The sequence below is a fragment of the Bombina bombina genome, chromosome 1 (assembly GCF_027579735.1).
Source record: "Bombina bombina isolate aBomBom1 chromosome 1, aBomBom1.pri, whole genome shotgun sequence".
In the NCBI taxonomy this organism is placed as follows: domain Eukaryota; kingdom Metazoa; phylum Chordata; class Amphibia; order Anura; family Bombinatoridae; genus Bombina; species Bombina bombina.
In genome coordinates this window covers 717,343,877-717,371,873 of record NC_069499.1, presented here as the reverse complement: position 1 = coordinate 717,371,873, position 27,997 = coordinate 717,343,877, and the positions used below count along the sequence as shown (strand labels likewise).

Here is a 27,997-nt window from a genome sequence, read left to right as displayed (position 1 = left end):
TAAAATGGACATTTGGGAACACATTAAAGGGGATGCTGTATTAAAGTACAGTGTCCATTTAAATACATATACCTTTATTCATTTAATTTTAGGGTCTAGCACATTTTAGGCTATATTGTATTAAAATGTATTTTACAACCATAATCTTATTTAAAGGGACAGTCTACCATAGAATTGTTATTGTATTAAAAAGATAGATAATCCCTTTATTACCCATTCCCCAGTTTTGCATAACCAGCACAGTTATATTAAAGGTACACTCAATCAAAATTAAACTTTCATTATTCAGATAGAGCATGCCATTTTAAACAACTTTCCAATTTACTTCCATTAACAAATGTGCACAGTCTTTTTATATTTGAACTTTTCGAGTCACCAACTCCTACTGAGCATGTGCAGGAATAAGTGTGTATGCATTTGTAAATGGCTGATGGCTGTCACATGGTACGTGTATGCATTTGTAAATGGCTGATGGCTGTCACATGGTACAGTGGGAGTGGAAAAAGGCATAACTTTTAAAATTGTCAGAAAAAAAAATCTACTACTCTTTGGAAGTTCAGACTAAGTGCTTTTGCATTGTCTTCTTATCTTGCATTTGTTGATTATTCAAATCTACTGTGTTGACTGGTCCTTTAATATACTTTTTAACTCTGTGATTACCTTGTATCTAGGAACCTTCTTCCAGCCCCCTGATCACATGACTGTGACTGTTTATTATCTATTGCCTTGAAGTTAGCATTGTGTTGAGCTAAATCTTTAATAACCCCCTGTGCCTGTACACATTGTTATCTATATGGCCCACGTGTACTTTCTGTCTCTTTGTGTTGAAAAGAGATTTAAAAAGCATGTGATAAGAGGCAGCCCTCAAAGGCTAAGAAATTAGCATATGAGCCTACCTATGTTTAGTTTAAACTAAGAATACCAAGAGAAAAAAGCTAATTTGATGATAAAAGTAAATTGGAAAGTTGATTAAAATTACATGTCCTATCTGAATAATGAAAGTTTAATTTTGACTAGACTTTGACTGCCCCTTTAACTTGCACTTGTTTGCTCAACTCAACCCCACTTCCTATCTTAAAAACAGTCTCTAATTCACAAGTCGCTGAGTAATCTTAGTGCACACAAATTGAAACTTGTGAAAAGACAATTTTAAGCATAATTTTTTATGTCTAAAAAGTGTCTATATGGCAAATTAGTCAACAAAGTTACAAAAAATATTTGCAAGGTTTATTGGAAAAACTCTAATTGCAAATTGCTGTAGAAGTCACTGGAGATGAAAAGGTTAAAAAGGCATTGTAAAGGGGGCAAAGCTGTAATGGAGTTAAAAGGAGCAGAGGGATGCAATGGGCCTTAATGAGGGTTCGTTATGGTTCATTTTTCACTCTGATGAGACAGGTCACATATGTTGAAGGCGGATACAGACAGCAAGAGAGTGGACAGGTCAACACATTTGCATTAAATCGATGTGTCTCATTATGGGGTATTAGCTGGTGTAGCAAAGATTGATCATTCTCACTAATGTCTTTTGAAAATGTAGCTATTCTGATAAAAACATACTGGTCTGTATTTGCATTTATGCTGTTCTTCTGCAGAAGCACAAAGGTTATTATTGTTGTCATTGTAAAGCACTACAAAATTCCATAGCACCAGGTATCTCTGCATGAGTACTAATTTGTAAATGCAGCATATAAACAAATCAAAATGATACAGGGGAGTTAGTAACACCCACAAGCTACTTTCTGCTTCTTAGTTTAATGCGGCTTTGTGGGGATCAACATTCAAACACACTTGCACACACACAGATACAAACATACACATTCACACACACGAACACACAGATACACAAATATATAACATACATAAACACCTACACACACACATGCACACACTCACACAGATACAAACATACACATTCACACACACGAACACAGATACACAAATATATACACACACATGCACACACTCACACAGATAAACACATATACACACATAAACACGTGCACACACACACACATGCACAGATACACATGCACACACGCACACAAAGATAAACACATATATACACACATAAACACATACACACACACGTACACACCTAAACATATACACACATAAACACACACATACACACATAAACATATACACACTATCAGGGCCGCCACTAGAAATTTTGGGGCCCCTGACTTAACCATTGATCAGGGCCCGCCCCCCCATTGACATATGCAATTTTTGACCAAGTGACTAAAACGTATATGCACTTTATTCTTAAGTGTAGTCAAACTTGGAAATGTTGTAAAGTAGGTAGTAACACAGAAACACACAGACACACTCATACACTGAAACACACACACTCACACATATGGATTCACATATAGACACTCTAGCAGACACGCAAAGAAACACACAAACAGACTCAGACACTCATCACTTGTTTACATTGACCTGACAAGTAATGAGGTAGACTACAGTTTTGTCAAAAAGGAGATTTACAAAACAAAATATGGAGTTCTGATTATCTTTGTGTCAAGGAAGATGCCAACTAAATGATGACAACAGCATGCAGTGGCTGAAAGGAAGGGCCCTGAAGTGCCTAAACAATAATTTAAAGATTAAATGTTGGATTGGTGACTTCCAGAAAGGTCTCATTTGTCTCAAAGTCTGTAGAAAGATGTGAATAATCAGTAGTAAGGTCAAAATGTCCTAAAAAGGAACAGACAAAGGACACACACACAAACTCAAACTTGCACATACACCCAAGGAAACACCAACAGAGACAGCCTCAGAAAATACAAAAAGACATACACACACACACCCACCCACAGAAAACACAAAACATACACACACAGAGAGACAACCACATAAAACACAGAAAGACATAAATACAAACCCTCACTGATAGATCCACAGAAAACACTCAAAGACATACACACACTCTCACAGAGACACCCATAAAAACACACCCTCACAGAGACATCCACAGAGAACACAGACAAACATACATAGACACACCCACCCACACAGAGACATACACACCCACCCTCACAGAGGCATCCAGAGAAAATACACAGACATACATACACACACCCTCAAAGAGACACCCATAGAAAAAGCACAAATACATATGCACACACCCTCACAGACATCCACAGAAAATACACAAAGACATACACACCCACCCTCACAGAGAGACCCACAGAAAAAAAAATACATACACACTCTTAGAGACACAAGCAAAAGCACAAAGACATAAACACCGACACCCACAGAAACACTCACAGGAAGTAACATTTCTGCACATTGCATCCCCTAAATCAACAGTGTGACATGCATGATAAAAAAAATGCAGAAATTAAGATATCACTTTTTAAAGAATCATATTTGTAAATGTGCAAACAAAAATAATTCTGTGAATTCAAAATTGTAGATTAATGATCTGGGTAGATGGCTAGATGAAGAAAAGTACTTTTGTCCCCATTTTTCCCAACCAAGATTACAACTTCTAATATAGTGTACAAATGTTCCCATCCGTCAGCTGTACTTATGGCTTTTGAAAATGCTGTACTCTATATGGTCTTGGTGGAACCATAAGCTGTGGTACTCATACCATTAGATCTGGTTAAATGCAGGATTTAGGCTTGTTTGTATGTATTTCAAAATTAAGTCAGCTGTAGTGTAAACTGAACAGTTTTACGTTAACCTGTCTCATTTCAAACACTGAGCAATCTTAGTCTGAGAGTATTACATTTTATGCAGATGTAAAAATCTTAGATAAAATGCCTACTTGTATCTGGAAAGTCCTTGAATAAAGAGGCAGTAAACTGGAATGTTTTATTTATATATATATATATATATATATATATATATATATATATATATATATTAATAAAAAATGCATATTTGCCAAAAGGGCACCTACCATTTGTGTATTGAGGAGGAAACATTTCTGCATGGCTTTAAATATAGAATTTCTACAGCATTGTCAAATAATCATAAATACATTGCTGCTAAAAAAAATGTGTTTTTATGGACCCCTGGCCCCACCATACAACTACTACCACACTGAAGTTACAATCCGAAATTGCACAAAGAAATAAAAAATATTTACTAAGTAAGTCCTACCTCCTCTGCAATGTTGTCTGACTCAGGCAAACACTGTACAAACAAAGTGTCAACATTTCCCATGCAATTTTTTTTTTAGTTGTTCTTGCCTCATGGGGCTCCCCTGGCCCATTGGGCCCCTGACAGGAGTCACCCCTATCACCCCCTATTGGTGGCCCTGCACACGTATACACGCGTATACACACACTTGTGCACATACACAAATATATACACATGCACACAGACATATACACATATGTACATATATGCACATAGACATATACACACACATGCACATATATGCATACAGACATATACACACACATCCACATATATACACACAGACATGCACACACATGCACATATATGCACATATATGCACACAGACATATACACACACATGCACATATCTGCACACAGACATATACACACACATGCACATATCTGCACACAGACATATACACACACATGCACATATATGCACACAGACATATACACACACACACATGTACATATATGCACACAGACATATACACACACATGCCCATATATGCACACAGACATATAAACACACATACACATATATACACACAGACATACACACACATGCACATATCTGCACACAGACATATACACACACATGCACATATCTGCACACAGACATATACACACACATGCACATATCTGCACACAGACATGTACATATATGCACACAGACATATACACACACATGTACATATATGCACACAGACATATACACACACATGCACATATATGCACACAGATATATACACACACATACACATATATACACACAGACATATACACACATGCACATATATGCACATATATGCACACAGACATATACGCACACATGCACATATATGCACACAGACATATACACACATGCACATATCTGCACACAGACATATACACACACATGCACATATATGCACACAGACATATACACACACACATGTACACATACAGACATAAACACAGACACACACAGACATAAGTACTAAATGCATTCAAATGTGCAGCTTCCAGTACAACATATCAGTAACATCTCATATACCAGAATTGACTAGTTAATACATTGAATTTCAAACTGAAAACCACAGGGTTACTACAAGCTGCAAGGTCACACCTGTAAAAAAACTGTCCTTTACCCTTTAAACACTGCTCACAGTTGCACGATTTTCAGTAAATATTAAGAACAATTATTTTCTGTTTTCTCACTTATATTTTTAATTGTTGTATTGAGTTATTATTTAAAATAGCTGTACCTTTTTTGCACTGCACTTTGACTTAGGAGAGATAGTTAAACACACAAAGAACACACTGTTCAAGCCATTTAATGACTGTGAGTTGCATGTTTAGCACATCAAAGTTTTAATTATAATTATTTAAACGTTTTTTTTCTAAATGCATAGGGCTAGAATACAAGTGGTGAGTTAATGTCAGTGCTCTTGATATTTAAATATAGTGCCTCGTTAACTTGTGCGAGTATTACACATTGAAAGTAAATGCGACCACACAAGCACAAACTAAATTTACCTCACGTCTAGGGTTAGGGCAAAAAGTTGCATTAAACACTACATAAAATGAACAGTTACACTCATATATTCACTATCAAATTAAAACATTTCACATAAATAAGGGTTAAAAGGTATATGGTATATAACAAGGAATTTGAAAGGTAATGGCTATAATGTGTATATATACATGAAAAGCTGAAAATGATTATATATACTTATAAGACTAACCTAGGGCTTTACCACCAACAGGTTTAATTTGTTGTGCAAAAAGAAATAATAAATGTTAATAAATTAGAAGCAACTTACTATGTAATATTTACAAAGCACTTTAATAATATAGTGCAGATATGGAACAGAAATATATTTTATGTGCAACCACATGAATGTTCAGTAATACAATATTAATTTCTATTTTACCTTTACCAATAATGAATTTCTCATCTCTATTCCCCCATTCTTTTTGTCTTCCTCTTTCCATCTTCCCCTTCCCCTCCTGCAGCAAGATGGTTTCTGGATTTATTCAGAGTACTGTAACAACCACTTAGACGCCTGCATGGAGCTCTCCAAACTTATGAAAGACGGCAGGTACCAGCATTTCTTTGAAGCGTGCCGGCTCCTCCAGCAAATGATCGACATCGCCATTGATGGCTTTCTTCTCACACCTGTGCAGAAGATCTGCAAGTACCCGCTTCAGCTGGCTGAGCTACTTAAATACACAGCACAGGATCACAGGTACTTAAAGATCTGCATTGTTGCTTCTTGATAACGCAGATGCCTCTGCTTAAACAGGAAGGGACCAAAGAGATTGAGATTGGTGCTTTCCAACTGCATTATCCAGGGATCGCTAACAGTACATAGTTTAAGGATATCCCTGCTTGATCACAGGAGAGTTAATGTGATTACTGAGCTAAAGATTAAAAGGACATTAAACTTAAGAATTTTCCATAGAAGTTTTAATTACGTGAAGTCAACCAACTTTACAATGCCCTTTCTTTACTTATGTTGCCTGCTTTCCCTGATATTTAAATGCAAAACTTTTGATTTTTTTTTAAAATAAAAAGATGAGGTACATAACGAAAACACTAGATATGTCATAATAAAACAGAATCGTGGAAGATAAACATTTCGAGACAGCACAGTGTCCCTTCCTCAGACAAACAGAGCCCCTCTACAATGAGCAAATACATCTCCTCCTATGTGGAACACACTCCCACAGTATGCAATGAAAACACCCCTTGAGTGTCCAATGAAAAAAACCCAGCCCCAGCAATTCTGTGTTATATACAAGTTGCATTAAATACAAAGTACACAAATAAAATATAACTAGGCACTGACTTACATCAAATTCATTGTTTATATCAACTGGGATACTACCAAACTACAAATCGATCCCCAGTGTGTCATGTAGCGCTATTATGCAGTGCTGTTACAAGTAATTGACCTGCTTTGCCGCCCAGTTAATTAGCCACACCCCTGGTGTTGTAAGCATTCTGTGATTGGGCAGTGTCATCAACATGTCATCTATGTAAATAAACTAAAGTACACGTGGTATCCAGGAGCGCTATTAGATTTTTGCAATACTACCCCACTCAAGGCTAGCTATACCTTGAATTATTGACAGTGTGACACATAAATGATCTATTATTGTATACTACATACATTACCTAGTAATAAAAAATGATTGTATATATTTACAAGAAAACTTAAAGGGACATGAAACAGAATTTTTTTTCTTTCATGATTTAGGTAGAGAATACAATTTTAAAAATGTTCTGTGATGACAGTATGTGGGAAGACAAACTGTACTGTTGTCCAAGTAATTTCTTTCTTAATTTTTATATAGAGAGACCTTTACCTTACAATTAAAGGGACATGAAAAATACAATTTTCTCTTTTATGATTTAGATAGGAGCATACAGTTTAAATAACTTTCCAATATACTTCTATTATTAAATTTGCTTTATTCTCTTGGTATCCTTTGTTGAAGGAGCAGCAGTGAACTGCTGGTTGCTAACTGAACACATGCGGTGAGCTGATGACAATAGTCTTATATATAAAGCCACCAATCATCAGCTAGCACCCAGGTGCTTTGCTGCTCCTGAGCTTACCTAGATAAATGCTTCAATAAAGGTTAACAAAAAAAATAAGCAAATTAAATAATAGAAGTAAATTGGAAAGTTGTTAAATATTGTATGCTCTGTCTGAATTATGAATGTATAATGATGACTTTACTGTTCCTTTAATGTACAAAAAAAACGTAATGTACAAAAAAATAAAATAAATTAATGTACAAAAAAAGGGGGGGTGGGGGAAGCCTATAGCTCTTCGCTAGTTATCATAACAACCAAAGACCAAAACATATTAGATATAGGTGTATATAAAGCCAGAACCACTGTTAAAATATAAAAATATAAATAATAGTCTATACAGGGAGTGCAGAATTATTAGGCAAATGAGTATTTTGACCACATCATCCTCTTTATGCATGTTGTCTTACTCCAAGCTGTATAGGCTCAAAAGCCTACTACCAATTAAGCATATTAGGTGATGTGCATCTCTGTAATGAGAAGGGATGTGGTCTAATGACATCAACACCCTATATCAGGTGTGCATAATTATTAGGCAACTTCCTTTCCTTTGGCAAAATGGGTCAAAAGAAGGACTTGACAGGCTCAGAAAAGTAAAAAATAGTGAGATATCTTGCAGAGGGATGCAGCACTCTTAAAATTGCAAAGCTTCTGAAGCGTGATCATCGAACAATCAAGCGTTTCATTCAAAATAGTCAACAGGGTCGCAAGAAGCGTGTGGAAAAACCAAGGCGCAAAATAACTGCCCATGAACTGAGAAAAGTCAAGCGTGCAGCTGCCAAGATGCCACTTGCCACCAGTTTGGCCATATTTCAGAGCTGCAACATCACTGGAGTGCCCAAAAGCACAAGGTGTGCAATACTCAGAGACATGGCCAAGGTAAGAAAGGCTGAAAGACGACCACCACTGAACAAGACACACAAGCTGAAACGTCAAGACTGGGCCAAGAAATATCTCAAGACTGATTTTTCTAAGGTTTTATGGACTGATGAAATGAGAGTGAGTCTTGATGGGCCAGATGGATGGGCCCGTGGCTGGATTGGTAATGGGCAGAGAGCTCCAGTCCGACTCAGACGCCAGCAAGGTGGAGGTGGAGTACTGGTTTGGGCTGGTATCATCAAAGATGAGCTTGTGGGGCCTTTTCGGATTGAGGATGGAGTCAAGCTCAACTCCCAGTCCTACTGCCAGTTTCTGGAAGACACCTTCTTCAAGCAGTGGTACAGGAAGAAGTCTGCATCCTTCAAGAAAAACATGATTTTCATGCAGGACAATACTCCATCACACGCGTCCAAGTACTCCACAGCGTGGCTGGCAAGAAAGGGTATAAAAGAAGAAAATCTAATGACATGGCCTCCTTGTTCACCTGATCTGAACCCCATTGAGAACCTGTGGTCCATCATCAAATGTGAGATTTACAAGGAGGGAAAACAGTACACCTCTCTGAACAGTGTCTGGGAGGCTGTGGTTGCTGCTGCACGCAATGTTGATGGTGAACAGATCAAAACACTGTCAAAATCCATGGATGGCAGGCTTTTGAGTGTCCTTGCAAAGAGAGGTGGCTATATTGGTCACTGATTTGTTTTTGTTTTGTTTTTGAATGTCAGAAATGTATATTTGTGAATGTTGAGATGTTATATTGGTTTCACTGGTAAAAATAAATAATTGAAATGGGTATATATTTGTTTTTTGTTAAGTTGCCTAATAATTATGCACAGTAATAGTCACCTGCACACACAGATATCCCCCTAAAATAGCTATAACTAAAAACAAACTAAAAACTACTTCCAAATCTATTCAGCTTTGATATTAATGAGTTTTTTGGGTTCATTGAGAACATGGTTGTTGTTCAATAATAAAATTAATCCTCAAAAATACAACTTGCCTAGTAATTCTGCACTCCCTGTAGAATGAGGAAGCTGTAATATATCAGTGAGAGCATGTAGTTAAACAACTTTGCAATATACTTTAATTATTTATTTTGTTCTCCTTTCCTGTAATTTAATTCTGAATATTGTGGGCTTTCCAATTCATGTTAAACATGGAAGTTGGGACACAAATATGTTTCACACAAATAAAAAATAGTAAGCACGAGACAAGGTGAATGTGATTCAAAAAGCAAATAAGATACAAAATAAATAGTGAATAAACAAACACTTTATTACTTAAAAATATAAAAAAGGGGAGCAATCTCCAACACAGGAGAACTGAGAATCAGAAGCAGGAGAGTTTGAATGCAATCCTCAAAAGTTTGTCCTCAAAGAAAAAGAATATATTTCATAGCGCAATACTGTATGATTTATAAAATGTCTTTGACAATAACTTTGTGGTACTCACACACTCCAGAGCTTAAATCCAGCTCTGAGATATTATAGCGTTGTTAATGACCCAATGGTAATGCAGGATAAGTTTCTTGGATAATTTATTAAAAAACTATATACTGATACAAAGTAACAAGGCCTTTCACTCAGGGTTCTAACACAGGTACACAGAATTGAAGGAAAAAATAAGGACCACCAGTGTCCTTTGCATGTAGTTCCACCTTCTGTTTCGCCCTGTGCCAGTATTTCAGCTCACCCTTCTCTGTAGCAAACCTTAATCCTCCGATGTACGTTTCACTGTTGTTGCAATAGCTTTCTCAAGGAGTCTGTTCCTGTTCATCTGTTCCTTCATTTTTCTATCCACCGCTTCCCTTCTATTGGTCCAAACTTGTCATGTGAGTCTCTGACATCATTGCCTCAATCTGAATGAGTCATTATGAAATGATTCAATGATGTCAGAGACTTACATTACAATTTACAATTAAACTCTCCTGCTTCTGATTCTCAGTGCTGCTGCATTGGAGATTGCACTCTTTTTTATATCAGTATTTTTAAGTAATAAGGTGTTTGTTTATTCACTTTTTGTTTTTTATATTTCACCCACTCATTGGTTGCACATGTAGTAAGCCATTTATAACAATTCCTTATTGGCCTCAGCAGAAAAGGTAACCTAAGTTACAATATGGCGGCGCCCACTGCTTTATGGACATTTGTTTGTTACCCTTATTTTTCGATACTTAAACAACTAAAATCATTTTTATTTATTATCATTTCATGCTAATCTTTGCTTTGAATACAACATTCAAGCAATGCTTTATTTAGTTTATTGTCCCTTTAAAGCACAAAAGAAAAATGTGGCAAATGGATATGCAAAATGGAGAAAAGGCTTGAAAAGGGCGGAAAGAGACAGTCAAGGAAGAAAAGTACAATGAGAATTTAATGAGGGCAACAAGCAATTGATGAGATAAAACACAACAGTCAGAACAGGGCATCTAGATGCAGATGTAGAGAGACTACTGCTATTAAATGAAACAATAAGATTATGAGGATGATATTTGAAGTGAGTCAATCCTAGCGTTTAAAAATTTACTATTGAAACAAATAAAAGGGACTTTGATTCATGAAGTATAAGATACTTCATGTAGAAAGCTCCTTTATTTGTTTCAACCAATCACCGTTCTTAGCTGCTACAGCAGCCCACGGCTAAAAAAATGTTTTGCTAAGAGGTGACGTTTTCACCTCTTAGCCAATAGCCGCGCGGTAAATCCGGCTCTCATGGGCGCCAAGCCTGAACATCTTCTACAATGTGTTTGTCACCTGATGAGATTGAGTTCCTTGTGTGTGTGATGACTGTTTTCTTCCTTGCCAGTGTATTCCATCTTCAGTTCAGAACAAGCCATTAAAGGGATATGAAATCCAAAAATGTTATTTTGTGATTTAGACAGATCATACCATTTTTAAAAAGTTTCCAATATATTCTTATAATGAAATTTTCTTTTTTCCCCTGCTATTCTGTGTTGAAGAGACACCTAGGTAGGCATCATGAGCACTACATAACAGGAAAAAGTGCTGCTCTCTAGTGCTCTTGCAAATGGATAACATTATTTCGTTACTGCTTCCCCCATAATGCTCCAGAAATCGGCCTGCTCTTAAACATACATCCTGCTTTTCAGCAAAAGGTACTAAGAGAACAAAGTAAAATGTTATACCTTTAACAATCAAAGCTAAATATTACCTAATGTATAATCATTGCTTTGTTTAGCATAAGTTGTCCATAAAAGTGATCTATTTCTCCTGTTAAGTGTAGTCAGTCCACGGGTCATCCATTACTTATTGAATATATCTCTTCCCAACAGGAAACTGCAAGAGAATAACCCAGCAGAGCTGCTATATAGCTCCTCCCCTCACATATCATACTCAGTCATTCTCTTGCAGCCTAACTAAAAAAGGAAGCTGTGAGAGATCTGTGGTGTTTTTTAACTTAGTTTATTTCTACAATCAAAAGTTTGTTATTTTTAAATGGCACCGGAGTGTGCTGTTTATTCTCAGGCAGCATTAGAAGAAGAATCTGCCTGGGTTTTTTTCTATGGTCTTAGCAGACGTAACTAAGATCCACTGGCTGTTTCTCATCTGAGGAGTGAGGTAACTTCAGAGAAGGGGAATAGCATGCAGGGCTCCCCTGCAACAAATGAGGTATGTGCAGTAATTTATTTTCTGAGGAATGGAATTGACTGAGAAAATACTGCTGATACCATTGTAAAGTAAGTTCAGCCTTAAATGCAGTGATAGCGACTGGTATCAGGCTGATGTGTGTGTGTGTGTACACTGAATGTATTTTTCTAAGGAATGGAATTGACTCTGAAAATACTGTTAATACTGAAATAATGTATGAGCCTTAACTGCAGTAAAAACGACTGGTAGCAGGCTTATTAATAATAATACATAACTTTCAAATGTATGTTTAAAACGTTTACTGGCTTGTTAATCGTTTTTGTGAGGTACTTGGTGATAAAACTTATTAGGGCATGATTTTTACCACATGGCCATTTTTGCTTTCTGCATAGAAACAGTTTCTGAGCTTCCCCACTGTTGTAATATGAGTGGGAGGGGCCTATTTTAGCGCTTTTTTTGCGCAGTAAAAATTCAGTCACAATCTGTCTACTTCATCCTCCATGATCCAGATCGTCTCTAGAGAGCTCAGGGGTCTTCAAAATCCATTTTGAGGGAGGTAATCAGGCACAGCAGTCCTGTGACAGTGTATTTGACTGTGAGAAATTATATAATTGTTATCCGTTTTTGGGTACTTAGGGGTTAATCATCCATTTGCTGGTGGGTGCAATCCTTTGCTAACTTAATACATTTACTGTGAAAATTTGGTTGCTATAACTATTTTGGTCATTGTTATTTCAACTGTGACAGCTTTTTGTGCTTCTTAAAGGCACAGTAGCGTTTTTTATATTGCTTGTAAATTTATTTAGAAAAGTATTTCCAAGCTTGCTAGTCTCATTGCTAATCTGTTTAAACATGTCTGACTCAGATGAATCTCTTTGTTCACTATGTTTAAAGGCCAATGTTGAGCCCAATAGAAATTTGTGTACTAATTGCATTGATGCTACTTTAAATAAAAGTCAATCTTTACATGTAAAGAAATTATCACCAGACGACGAGGGGGAAGTTATGCCGACTAACTCTCCTCACGTGTCAGTACCTTCGCCTCCCGCTCAGGAGGTGCGTGATTTTGTGGCGCCAAGTACATCAGGGAGGCCCTTACAAATCACTTTGCAAGACATGGCTACTGTTATGACAGAAGTATTATCTAAGTTGCCAGAATTAAGAGGCAAGCGCGATAGCTCTGGGTTAAGGATAGAGCGCGCGGATGAGATGAGAGCCATGTCAGATACTGCGTCACAGTTTGCAGAACGTGAGGATGGAGAGCTTCATTCTGTGGGTGACGGATCTGATCCAGGGAGACTGGATTCAGAGATTTCCAATTTTAAATTTAAGCTAGAGAACCTCCGCACATTGCTAGGGGAGGTATTAGCGGCTCTGAATGATTGTAACACGGTTGCAATTCCAGAGAAATTATGTAGGTTGGATAGATACTATGCGGTACCGGTGTGTACTGACGTATTTCCTATACCAAAAAGGCTTACAGAGATTATTAGCAAGGAGTGGGATAGACCGGGTGTGCCTTTTACCCCTCCTCCCATATTTAGGAAAATGTTTCCTATTGACGCCACCACACGAGACTTATGGCAGACAGTCCCTAAGGTGGAGGGAGCAGTTTCTACTTTAGCTAAGCGTACCACTATCCCGGTGGAGGGTAGTTGTGCCTTTTCAGATCCAATGGATAAAAAATTAGAGGGTTACCTTAAGAAAATGTTTGTTCAACAAGGTTTTATTTTACAGCCCCTCGCATGCATTGCGCCTGTCACTGCTGCGGCAGCATTCTGGTTTGAGTCTCTGGAAGAGGCCATTCGCTCAGCTCCATTGGATGAAATAATCAACAAGCTTAAGACACTTAAGCTAGCTAACGCATTTGTTTCTGATGCCGTTGTGCATTTAACCAAACTTACGGCTAAGAACTCCGGATTCGCCATCCAAGCGCGCAGAGCGCTATGGCTTAAATCCTGGTCAGCTGACGTGACTTCTAAATCTAAATTGCTTAATATTCCTTTCAAAGGGCAGACCTTATTCGGGCCCGGCTTGAAAGAAATTATTGCTGACATTACGGGAGGTAAGGGCCATGCTCTACCTCAGGACAGGGCCAAATCAAAGGCCAAACAGTCTAATTTTCGTGCCTTTCGTAACTTCAAGGCAGGAGCAGCATCAACTTCCTCCGCTCCAAAACAGGAAGGAGCTGTTGCTCGTTACAGACAGGGCTGGAAAGTTAACCAGTCCTGGAACAGGGGCAAGCAGGCCAAGAAACCTGCTGCTGCCCCCAAAACAGCATGAAGAGAGGGCCCCCTATCCGGAAACGGATCTAGTGGGGGGCAGACTTTCTCTCTTCGCCCAGGCTTGGGCAAGAGATGTCCAGGATCCCTGGGCGTTGGAGATCATATCTCAGGGATATCTCCTGGACTTCAAAACTTCTCCTCCACGGGGGAGATTTCATCTTTCAAGGTTATCAGCAAACCAAATAAAGAAAGAGGCGTTTCTACGCTGTGTACAAGACCTCTTACTAATGGGGGTAATCCACCCAGTTCCGCGGACGGAACACGGGCAGGGATTCTATTCAAACCTATTTGTGGTTCCCAAGAAAGAGGGAACCTTCAGGCCAATCTTGGACTTAAAAATCCTAAACAAATTTCTAAGAGTTCCATTCAAAATGGAAACTATTCGAACCATCCTTCCCATGATCCAAGAGGGTCAGTACATGACCACAGTGGATCTAAAGGATGCCTACCTTCACATACCGATTCACAAGGACCATTACCGGTATCTGAGATTTGCCTTCCTAGACAGGCATTACCAGTTTGTAGCTCTTCCCTTCGGATTAGCTACGGCTCCAAGAATCTTTACAAAAATTCTAGGATCACTTCTGGCGGTACTAAGACCGCGAGGCATAGCGGTGACTCCGTACCTAGACGACATTCTGATACAAGCGTCAAGTTTTCAAACTGCCAAGTCTCATACAGAGATAGTTCTGGCATTTCTGAGGTCGCATGGGTGGAAGGTGAACGTGGAAAAGAGTTCTCTATTACCACTTACAAGAGTTCCCTTTCTAGGGACTCTTATAGATTCTGTAGAGATGAAAATTTACCTGACAGAGGCCAGGTTATTAAAACTTCTAAATGCTTGCCGTGTCCTTCACTCCATTCCACACCCGTCAGTAGCTCAGTGCATGGAAGTAATCGGCTTAATGGTAGCGGCAATGGACATAGTACCATTTGCGCGCCTGCATCTCAGACCGCTGCAATTGTGCATGCTAAGTCAGTGGAACGGGGATTACTCAGACTTGTCCCCCCTACTAAATCTGGATCAAGAGACCAGAGATTCTCTTCTATGGTGGCTTTCTCGGCCACATCTGTCCAAGGGGATGACCTTTCACAGGCCAGATTGGACGATTGTAACAACAGACGCCAGCCTTCTAGGCTGGGGAGCAGTCTGGAATTCCCTGAAAGCTCAGGGATTATGGACTCAGGAGGAAAAACTCCTCCCAATAAATATTCTGGAGTTAAGAGCAATATTCAATGCTCTCCTAGCTTGGCCTCAGTTAGCAACTCTGAGGTTCATCAGATTTCAGTCGGACAACATCACGACTGTGGCTTACATCAACCATCAAGGGGGAACCAGAAGTTCCCTAGCGATGTTGGAAGTCTCAAAGATAATTCGCTGGGCAGAGTCTCACTCTTGCCACCTGTCAGCGATCTACATCCCAGGCGTGGAGAACTGGGAGGCGGATTTTCTAAGTCGCCAGACTTTTCATCCGGGGGAGTGGGAACTTCATCCGGAGGTCTTTGCTCAACTGATTCGTCGTTGGGGCAAACCAGATCTGGATCTCATGGCGTCTCGTCAGAACGCCAAGCTTCCTTGTTACGGATCCAGGTCCAGGGACCCGGGAGCGGTGCTGATAGATGCTCTGACAGCCCCTTGGGTCTTCAACATGGCTTATGTGTTTCCACCATTCCCGATGCTTCCTCGTTTGATTGCCAAGATCAAACAGGAGAGAGCTTCGGTGATTCTGATAGCGCCTGCGTGGCCACGCAGGACCTGGTATGCAGACCTAGTGGACATGTCGTCCTGTCCACCGTGGTCTCTGCCTCTGAGACAGGACCTTCTAATTCACGGTCCTTTCAAACATCCAAATCTAATTTCTCTGAGGCTGACTGCATGGAGATTGAACGCTTGATTCTATCAAAGCGTGGCTTCTCGGAGTCGGTTATTGATACCTTAATACAGGCTAGGAAGCCTGTTACCAGAAAAATTTACCATAAGATATGGCGTAAATATTTACATTGGTGCGAATCCAAGAGTTACTCATGGAGTAAGGTTAGGATTCCTAGGATATTGTCCTTTCTACAAGAGGGTTTAGAAAAGGGCTTATCTACTAGTTCGTTAAAGGGACAGATTTCTGCTCTGTCTATTCTTCTACACAAACGTCTGGCTGAAGTTCCAGACGTTCAGGCTTTCTGTCAGGCTTTAACTAGGATTAAGCCTGTGTTTAAGTCTGTTGCTCCGCCGTGGAGCTTAAACTTAGTTCTTAATGTTCTTCAAGGCGTTCCATTTGAACCCCTTCATTCCATTGATATCAAGCTGTTATCTTGGAAAGTTCTGTTTTTGATGGCTATTTCCTCGGCTCGAAGAGTCTCTGAGTTATCTGCCTTACATTGTGATTCTCCTTATCTGATTTTTCATTCAGACAAGGTAGTCCTGCGTACTAAACCTGGGTTCTTACCTAAGGTAGTTACTAACAGGAATATCAATCAAGAGATTGTTGTTCCATCTCTGTGTCCTAACCCTTCTTCAAAGAAGGAACGACTTTTGCATAATCTGGACGTAGTCCGTGCCCTGAAATTCTATTTGCAGGCAACTAAGGATTTTCGTCAAACTTCTTCCCTGTTTGTCGTTTACTCTGGACAGAGGAGAGGTCAAAAGGCTTTGGCTACCTCTCTCTCTTTTTGGCTTCGTAGCATAATACGCTTAGCCTATGAGACTGCTGGACAGCAGCCTCCTGAAAGGATTACAGCTCATTCTACTAGAGCTGTGGCTTCCACCTGGGCCTTTAAAATGAGGCCTCTGTTGAACAGATTTGCAAGGCTGCGACTTGGTCTTCGCTTCACACTTTTTCAAAATTTTCAAAATTTGACACTTTTGCTTCGTCGGAGGCTATTTTTGGGAGAAAGGTACTTCAGGCAGTGGTTCCTTCTGTTTAATGTTCCTGCCTTGTCCCTCCCTTCATCCGTGTACTTTAGCTTTGGTATTGGTATTCCATAAGTAATGGATGACCCGTGGACTGACTACACTTAACAGGAGAAAACATAATTTATGCTTACCTGATAAATTCCTTTCTCCTGTAGTGTAGTCAGTCCACGGCCCGCCCTGTTTTTACGGCAGGTCTAAATTTTAATTAAACTCCAGTCACCACTGTACCCTATGGTTCCTCCTTTCTCGTCTGCTTTGGTCGAATGACTGAGTATGATATGTGAGGGGAGGAGCTATATAGCAGCTCTGCTGGGTAATTCTCTTGCAGTTTCCTGTTAGGAAGAGATATATTCCATAAGTAATGGATGACCCGTGGACTGACTACACTACAGGAGAAAGGAATTTATCAGGTAAGCATAAATTATGTTTTTACACATTTCCTGTGTATCCTTTATTCAATACTAATAGTTACCTTAGCGATTTACCTGGTGCAAGCACTCTTGTCATTGGTTCACCTGATGTGTTCAGCTAGCTCCCAGTAGTGCATTGTGGCTTTTTCCACAAAGGATACTTTGAGAACAAAGATTTTTTTGAATAGAAGTACAATGGAAAGATATTTACAAGTGTATGCTCTATCTGAATCACAAAAGAAAATGCTTGAGTTTTTCTGTCCCTTTTAGGAAAGGTGAGCAGGAAAAAGGCCCTGGAAGAGAGACAGTTTGACCATGCAGGGGGTGTCAGATAGAGAATAAGATAAAGAGAGACAGTCAGAGCATGAGACAGCAAGCAGAGCATGATTAATTAGGAATAGAGACTGCCTGGGAAAAAGCGGGATTTGTCACAAACACACTCCCTCTCTCTCTCTCTTCCCGTCTCTCACACAAAAACATTTGCTAATGCCTTCTGTGTTGTATTAATCTTGTACTTCTTCTCATTGTTGAATATTTCATGAAAGCAGCGTGAAGACAGGTTCACTTCATCTTTACGGCCTGTAATGTTCTGTAGAATCTTTTTTTTTTTTATCCGTCCATATTGCAATTTCATGCAAAGCTTTCTACCAGCAATAGCAGCGGAAATTTGCTAGGAAAATGGGGGACATCAAATTACAACAACGGAATTCAACAAATTGGAATATATGGATCATAAAATAACGCAGATCTCACTTTGTCTCAAACTAGTTTTTCAATTGAACAGCTAGATACAAATATGAGATCCTTGTTGCTCTCTGCCATACATTAAAAGTCTGTCCTAGCTCCTAGTTAATCATATGGCAGTGGCAGGTGCTCTGATTCATTCTTCTAATTAAAATGAGCCGTGAAGTCCAGTGGAATGAAATGAATACATAAGGAAAAAATCAATAACTTGGTTGCAGTGTCTTTCATTGAGAAGATGAATTACCCTCTTCACGTTCCCCCCATAGTGGCTGATGTGTGTCTCTATCTCAGGTTTATTTGTGGTTTGGGTTTTTTCATAGCATAAACTCATGGCTGGAAAATAAATGTCGCCTTTAATGAGTTTAGTGATTTGATTATGCCATAAATATGATTATTTTCATAAGGCTATTATTTATGCATTGTTGTATAATCGCTTATAGTTTTGATAATCATATTAGCTACTGTAAATTCTGCCTGGTTGTTTACCGATATGCCTGTAAAGATTCCAACATGTCAGTAGCCGTTTCATTTTCACTGCTACATCTGCTATGAGTCATAGTATTTCCGTTAACATGACAGTTTTAAACAAAACAACAAGTTGTCCATACTGGAATATACATTGTATTTCTGATGTGTTTTGTGAGATATTTTAGGTTTGCGCTATGGTTATCACCTGCTTTTTCAAAAGTAGTGTTAATCAAAGCGCAGATTGCAACAATTGCAATTACAGGTGCACCCGTAAAGGCACATTTTTGCCCCAATGCGATCGCCCAGAGCATTGCACTCCAGCTGTAATCTAGCCATAGTGTTTTAATTAAATATGTCTCTAATAGACTTCCTTTGTTCCTTACCTTTTTAGAGCTATCAAGTCACACTAGTTGGGATCTGTTCTCTAGATCACACAGCGAATAAGGGTATTTCACACGTGTCAATGATAAGTTTGAGTAATTTTGTTCCTGTCTCATCATAAAATCTTAAAAAACAAAAAAGTTTAGATTTCTTCAATCAATTTCTTAGGAGCAGGCCACATAGACTGAGTGCTTGGGGTGGTCATGTCACTATATAATGCTAATATTTTATTAGTTTGTATTATAAAAATGTATGTTGTTTAAATAAATCCAATTTGTTATTAATTAGATCATAGTTTCCTTCCAACACATTCAAAAAGTATATTGAAAGGGACATTCCAGCCAAAATTCAGTATATTTATATTTTTAAAAAAGCATTTTGCAGTACACATGTGTTACAAAAAATTCTTCTAGTAAAAGCTAGTGCTGTTTTTATTGAGAGCTTTTACTTGCACAAAAAGCATATCTAGATATGCTTTATAATCCAGCACTTTAAGCAATATGTCTGCTTATCATCCCCAACGCAATACATGTCTCTGCTGTTTAAAACTAGTGCAATGATCATATCTAGATATGCTTTACGTCCACATGCTCAATATAAAGCTCTCGCTGAAAACAGTGAAAATGCATTGATGTCCATTCCAGTGTTGGTTGGAATGACCCTTTAACTATAGTCAATATTACACATATGCAGATTAGTGCACACTTTAAAATATTTTTCAAGGCTTTTCAGGTCAGACGTATGCTGATCATGTAGTGTACCTGTAAGTGCATGTAACTGCTTGGTTATGTAAGCCATTATATACACCAACTCACGTTGCTACTCTGAAGCCCTCAGTATATGGCAAAACCCTTTAGTACAATATCTGCACCTCTGCCCCCCTGTAAACAAATGGCTAAATGTAACAGAAAATTCTGCCAGCTTTAGTAAGATACTGTGCTGTTACACAGTGTCTAGGAGACTGTAGGTTTTTATCTAAATTATTTTGTCTTGTTGCTTAGCATTTACATTATGTTTATCAACTAACAACTTTTCTACTGATTATTAGCTTTTTTTCTCTGAGAGAATCAGTTGTACTGTAGACTGGATCATCAAAATAGTGTAACACTGAAAACCCACTGTGTCAGGTTAAGTGATAGGACGAATGCTTACTCACATTTGTTGGAGCTAATACAAGCTATGTATGATGCGCAACACCTACTTTATACTGGTTGGCAAACAGTATCCCACAGCGTAATCAGTTAAAAAAATATATTTATTAAAATGCTAAAATACGTCACGAATGCTAAGTGTTAACAGTCGTACAAATGGATACAATAGGAAAACAGTCAATATTTAATGTCCAGAGTACACCAGACCACCGGATAAATGCGGATGGAGAGCAGAAACTCAACCGCTTACCAACTGCTATCCTAAACTGGCTAGGTGATACTCCGCCCTGAGAGATACTGGCATGTTTTGAGGTAATGGTGTGAGAAAGTTCCAACGTACGTTTTGCTGACCAACTTGCAGCTTTGTCAAAGAATGTAGTGCACATGTCAAATTCGTCCTTTATACAGCATGTTGCAAACGAACCGGAAGTTCATGGAGAATTATCCACCATGATTTTTTTGAGTATATACAGATCCAGATTGGCATTCTGGACCGCACATTAGAGTTTTGATACATAATATATAGTGTAACGGTACCAACAGGATACCAAGGGTTAACACCAGGGAACAATGTCCTGCATAGGGAATCAGCAATTCACAACCCAGCCAGTTTTCAGGTTTAAAACAGAATGTCATTTATTAAAGGCTATGCCTAGTATTTATGCAGGTCTGACCCCCCCCCCCCCAGATGGGGGTTGAAAGACTGTTGTACATTACATGGAGGGAAAAGCGCCCTTTTACATGATACAATAGAATTATATTACTTAAACACTTCAACCTCAAGACACTCTTGGCTCTTCTTATCACTTAGGCGTTTTCTCTCTGAGGGTGATCAAACAATGGAATTCTTATCACTAACTAAATTATGGTTGGAGCCAGCAACTTGTGTTTAGAAAATAGTTTCTTAAAGCTAAACACAGTTAACTCCTTCAGTCCTGACAGAAGGGTCTGTCACATAGCTCCCCCCTTGTGGAACACTCCGGCAGACCCGGCTTGACCCTTTTGCGGGTCAACCTGGGGATGACCGGACTAGGAGGTGGTAGGTGCTGCACCTCACTATGAGCCAGCGTCAGCTTCTCCTCAAGTGTCGCTAAGTTTGTCTTTAATGTTTTATGTCCCACTCTCAAGCTGGTGTTTTCTGCAGTCTGTCGGTGCAGCTTGTCTAGCAGAGATTCACGTTCTAAACGTGCTTTTTCCTCTGCGCTCCTCTTCTCCTTTATCAGCGCATTGTAACGGGACCTCCACATATCAATAGCGGATAGAGATTTACTGAGCTCAGCGTCCTGGGGCTTAGCAGCAGGTGGGTCAGTCTCTGCTGCACGGATCTGGGCACGGGTAGTCACAGGGTTAACATCAGCGGGACCCATAGGAGCGTAGGCAGAAACAAGGGGGGCCAAGTCATTTCCAAGGAGAACATCAGCAGGTAAGTCCTTCTTGACCCCCACATTCACAGGTCTAGCGCCCACTCCCCAATCCAAATGTACCCTGGCAACAGGTAGGCGGAACACAGTGCCCCCTGCTACCCTCACAGCCACAGTGTCTCCAGTGTGCTGTTTCTCAGACACCAAGTTCTCTTGAAGCAAGGTCATGGTAGCACCAGTATCCCGTAGACCACTGACCTCCTTCCCATTCACTTTAACCCGTTGCCGGTTATTCCGGTGGGCAGCTTGCACGGGGTCTGCTTCATGTAGGCTGCCCCAGCATTCAGGATTATGTGGGATTCCGCCGGTGGGTCTTCTCCAGGACTGTGCTTGATTCGCTGCGCTTAGGGGACACTCTGGTCTTTTGTGCCCTAGTTGCTTACATCCAAAGCACCGAATAGGTTGTGAGTAGCCCCGCGAATTGAACCGGGCACTCTGAGGGTAGTTCGTGGCCGGAGACCGTGTGGTATAGCGGTGCACCGGGGGCTGATAACTGGCAGCTGCTGGGGTGACTGGGGGTCTGTACTCCACTCTAGCAGTGGGCAATCGGTATACCGCTCCCCCTGCCCCTCGTACTGCCACGGATCCGCCAGTGTGTGCTGTATCCGGCACCAAATGGGGAGCTATCAGGGTTAAAGTAGCTCCCGAATCCCGAAGTCCCTGGACCTCCTTCCCCTCTACGGTCACCAGCTGGTGGTGATGTTGCCGGTTATCGGTGGCCCGGACCGACATCACCTCATGCAGTATTCCCAGGGGTTCCTCGGCTTGGGTGCTCAACACCTCATGAGCGGCTGGCTCCGTTTGGTAATGGTGAGCAGCCGCCCTTGGGGCCAGGTTCTGTCTGACCTGGTTCCAAGCTTGTCTGCTCCGATTTTGGGTGCACTCACGTGCCATATGTCCCCACTGCTTGCAGGTGTGGCATTGTATATTCGCCCGTCCGTTGTATCGTGAAGGGGGTGGTGGATTCCCTGGGGCTGGGCGAAAAGGTGCCGCTGTGGGGTTGTTCGGCTGTAGTCCATGGTGCCTCCTGGCATCAAAATGCTGGTCTGCTAATCTGGCTGCTTCGGTTAAGGTGAGGGGTTTTCGATCTCTCACCCATTCTTGGGCTTCTGGGGACAAGCCGTTAAAGAATTGCTCCAAGAGCATCAGTTGTCGCAATTCTTCCATGGTGGTAGCTTGGCTGGCCTGTATCCACCCTTGACATGCTTGATCCAGCTTGTGGGCCCACTCTGCATGTGAATCTCTTTCTGGCTTGCGCAGGCCTCTAAACTTGCGCCGGTATGCCTCTGAGGTAATGGCATATCTTTCCAAGATCGCTCTCTTCACTTTAGCGTAATCCTTGCTGTCCTCCCTGGGTACAGCGCGATACGCTTCCGCTGCCCTACCGGCTAGCTTGCCTGCTAGCACCGGCACCCATACGGACTGCTCCAAATCATGTAACTCGCACAGTCTCTCAAAATCCTGTAAATACCCATCGATCTCATCCTTCTCCTCACAAAACATTTTAAATGCATGGTATGGGATTTTGGGTCTTACTGGGTTGCTGAGTGCGTCCAAAATGGATTCTGCTCGGGAGGATGCATTCCGCGGACTGTGTGCCATCACGTACTCCTGCACATCTGCCATTACCACGGATAGCATATCCCGTGGTACAGGTTGGGGTAAAAATTCCAGCCTGGTCCTCATTTCCCTCTGGTATAGGGTCTCCTCCATGGCTGCTGGAGGCGTAGCGCTGCGAGCTCTGTCTCCCTCCATCAGCTCAGCAATTAATATAGCCTTGGGTTTGCTGCTGCCTATCTTTCCCCTGGCTTCTAGCAGTTCCTTTAATGTTTGTCTCTTTAGCTTAGAATAATCCATCTCCATTCACTTTGGTCCCTGGTACTCCTTCCATCTTAGTCAGTATTGTAGTAATCCCCCTCTTCCTGAGGTTACTGGCTTGTGTAGTTGCTCTTCTGGGCGATAAGGTTCATTCCGTCGCTTGCCACCAATTGTAACGGTACCAACAGGATACCAAGGGTTAACACCAGGGAACAATGTCCTGCATAGGGAATCAGCAATTCACAACCCAGCCAGTTTTCAGGTTTAAAACAGAATGTCATTTATTAAAGGCTATGCCTAGTATTTATGCAGGTCTGACCCCCCCCCCCCCCCCCCCCCCAGATGGGGGTTGAAAGACTGTTGTACATTACATGGAGGGAAAAGCGCCCTTTTACATGATACAATAGAATTATATTACTTAAACACTTCAACCACAAGACACTCTTGGCTCTTCTTATCACTTAGTCGTTTTCTCTCTGAGGGTGATCAAACAATGGAATTCTTATCACTAACTAAATTATGGTTGGAGCCAGCAACTTGTGTTTAGAAAATAGTTTCTTAAAGCTAAACACAGTTAACTCCTTCAGTCCTGACAGAAGGGTCTGTCACATATAGTATATGGAAACATTTGTTAAAGGCAAATTCCAAACAATTGAAATACATCTAAAATAGACCAATATTTAGACAGTATACCTACACAATTGGATATATTACAAACTTAACATTTCATGAATTAATAAATAATAATGCCATATTAACACTTATAAAACCATTCATATTGAGTATATAGATGCAAGTAACTCATATACCCTATGCCTTTATGATAAATATTGTATAAAAACCACCAATTGAGGAATCTCCTAAAAATCTCATAAATAATGATGGACTTCAAAGTCCTTATTTAGACTGTTGGGTATGAAACTATCCATTACATGGATCCATTTCATCTGCATATGGCCCAAAGTGTTTTGTATGTCACCCCTCTCCAATTGGGCTCCACTTTACGGATACCTAAAACTGTAGTTTCACAGCATTTATGTTTAAGATTGAAATGAGCAGAAACGGAATGATTGAGAAAACCTTTCTCAATATTATTTATATGTTTGTTAAGTCTAGTTTTTAACAATCTTGATGTGTGTCCTATATAAATAAATAGCAGCGTAGTAAATAAATAAAAATTTTGCTATTGCATGTAATGAACTGATTTATATCAAAACTTTTTTTTACCATCACTAGAATAAAAATAACTAGTTATTGTAGGTGTTTCATTTGTTTGCACGCATTGCAATATTGGCACCTTCTAAATCCCATTTGAGAATGAAGAAGCCAGTTTTTACTAGTTTTGTTATCCAATTTAGTGGAATTATTGGAAAGCTGAAAGTTAAGATTCGTAACTTTCGTAAAAATTATATTTGGGCCATCCCCTAAAAGTCCAGACAATCCGGAGTCAGGAGTGAGGATTCCCCAATGTCTTTGTATAATTTCCCATAGATCTTTACTTTGGGGCCGATTTATCAAGGGCAAAAGGCCCCTGATGCCCCTGTTCCCACGTGAGCCTTCAGGCTCGCCGGAAACAGCAGTTAAGTAGCAGCGATCTTAAGACTGCTGCTCCTTAACTGGTCCACTGCCTCTGAGGCTGGGGACATCATTCCGCCCGAGCCTTTCATAAACAGTTGTGCTTCACTACCTGACCATTTCATTAATAGGTCATCTATATAGCGATGATAGGACACCAGATATTGTGCCCAGGATGATTCATATATATATTTATTCTCCCAATCTGCCATATATAGATTGGCATAACTGGGCGCAAATCTGGTGCCCATCGTTGTACCCCCTATTTAATGATAATAATTATTGTCAAACCAAAAATAATTGGTCTCAAGGATAAATTTAATACCCTCTAGAATAAATTCCAGTTGTTTTGGGTCTAAGGTTTCATCCTTCATTAGAATACTTTTTACTGAAGCAATAGCTAAAGCTTTGTCTATTATGGTATAAAAAGGAGACATTGCTTGTGACTAGCACCAAGGTTCATCCCTTTTTATATGTTCCAAAGCATTCGAAATGCTGATAGTATCCTTTATGATTTCATATTTTTAACATACGTTTGTAGGAATTGATCAATATAAAAGGAAAGATTACTGGTAAGGGAATTAACACCCGACACAATGGGGCGACCGGGTTGATTATGTAAGTCCTTGTGAATCTTTGGTAACACATAGAATGTGGGTGTCCTTGGTAACTTCACTTTGATAAAAGAGCATTCCTTTTTGTTTAAGATATCATTTTTTAAACCTTCTTTGAGATACTTATCCAATCTATCTCTAAATTTTATGATTGGATTGAAACTTAGTTTTGTATAGGTGTTAGAGTCATTTAACTGCCTATAACACTCCATCTGATACTGTTCCTTATCTAATATTACAATACATCCGCCCTTATCGGCAGGCTTGATAATGATTTCCTTATTATCCTTTAGTTGTTGAAGAGCTAATTGTTCATCTTTCGACAAATTTGAATTGTATTTAAAATTAAGGTAAACTTTGATGAATGAAAGCCTGTTTTTTTTAAATTCTATTAAAAACAGGAGCACTTTCATTCATCAAAGTTTACAAATCAGCCGTTTTGATTAAAAACGTACCTTTTTTTCTTTTCACAGCCAGAGCAGCTTCCCCCTCCTGGAAATCCTCTCTTCACACGTCATCAATCATCTGGATTTGCCAGTGGAACAAATAAACGGGACTTTCAGTCATAAAGTATAAAATACTTTATGCTAAAAGTTCCTTTATTTGTTTGAAGCATTCGTGGCACTGAGCTGCTCAGGCAGCCCACTTTAGAACGTTATTTGCTGTGAGGTGACGTTTTCACCTCTTAGCAAATAGCCGTGCGTTCCAGCTGGCGCCAAGCCAGATAGCCCGAACGGCTATTGGCTAAGAGGTGGAAACGTCACCTCATAGCAAAATAGTGTTCTGCCATGGGCTGCCTAAACAACTCAGTGCTGCAAACGCTTTAAACAAATAAAGGAACTTTCAGCATGAAGTATTTTATACTTCATGACTGAAAGTCCCCTTTATTTGTTCCAATGGTAAATCCTAGCATTTCACAAACGCTAGGATTTACCATCACTTTAAGTCTAAAAATTATTTTGAAGCATACTTATAATTGCCTGCCATTAACCAAAATCTATTTTTATCCTAAGAAAAGAATATATAAAATTTGGAGATTTGTAAAATACCAAATACAGGAAATCCATTTAATTCACAGCATGAAAAATTGTTTAGTCATTTTAAATGCAAACTAACCCAGGTCCTTAAAATATTTTTCTTTAATGAATAGTTTGTTAAAAAGTTTTTAATTTTGAAAAATAGTTTTTTTAATTTATTTTATTTATTACAAAGGTGTTTGGGGAATTAAATGTGTTAATTATAGTAAGTTATTCAAAACTATATGACATTATTAATTGCATTGTACTGCAAAAAAACGCTTTAGGCAGTGATAATAAATTTAATTATTTTTTTTCTTCCATAGAAGTCTGTAAAAACTTCCTTAAAACCTGCAATATGCCAGTTTTTCTTGGTGTTTCACGAATTTAAAAAATTGCTTTAAAAAACGATTGGAACAAAATGCTGCCATACTGTGTTTTCTTGTGTGAACTTAAGAACACTCACACTAAAACAAGATGAAAATTAGAACAAAAGAGTGTCCATTTGACCCTAATCAATGTACAGTAATAGAAGCCCACAGGTACATCTACAGTGATTATTTGCAGTACAAAAAAAGAGCCTGTTTTGGCAGGTTTGTTTGGTAGAAGTCTCATTTCAGGAATTGAACATCTATTTTTGGAGGATAAAATAGTTGATTGTGATTTGTTGCTGTTAAAGTTACGTGACTGGAACAGCACTTTTATATTTATGATGATATCAGGAGCCAGGCATTTTGTTGGTCTGTGAGCTAAACGTGTTAGTGAGAAGAGCCCTTCTTGATTGAGATCAAGGCAGCAAATGGATTAATCTATAATGTATACAAAGTATAGCAAGATGAATAAAAAAACAACATTTTGAATATTTTTTACCAGTGCTCCTTTAAAGGGAAATGGAAGTCATAGTTCAGATTTCATAATTTAGTTAATGTGTCCAATTTAAACAGACAATTAAGTCAAAGTTACACTTTGGGTAGAGCACAGAATTTGAAA

At 39.5% G+C, this 27,997-nt stretch overlaps 1 protein-coding gene across 1 annotated transcript in view; it reads left to right on the top strand.

Moving 5' to 3' along the window:
* Positions 1-27,997, top strand: part of ARHGEF9 (Cdc42 guanine nucleotide exchange factor 9) — a 916,750-nt gene that overhangs the window by 747,159 nt on the left and 141,594 nt on the right. Inside the window, exon 9 of the mRNA XM_053699217.1 lies at positions 6,139-6,371. Coding sequence (XP_053555192.1) covers positions 6,139-6,371 — 233 coding nt within the window. The remainder of the gene's footprint in view (positions 1-6,138; positions 6,372-27,997) is intronic.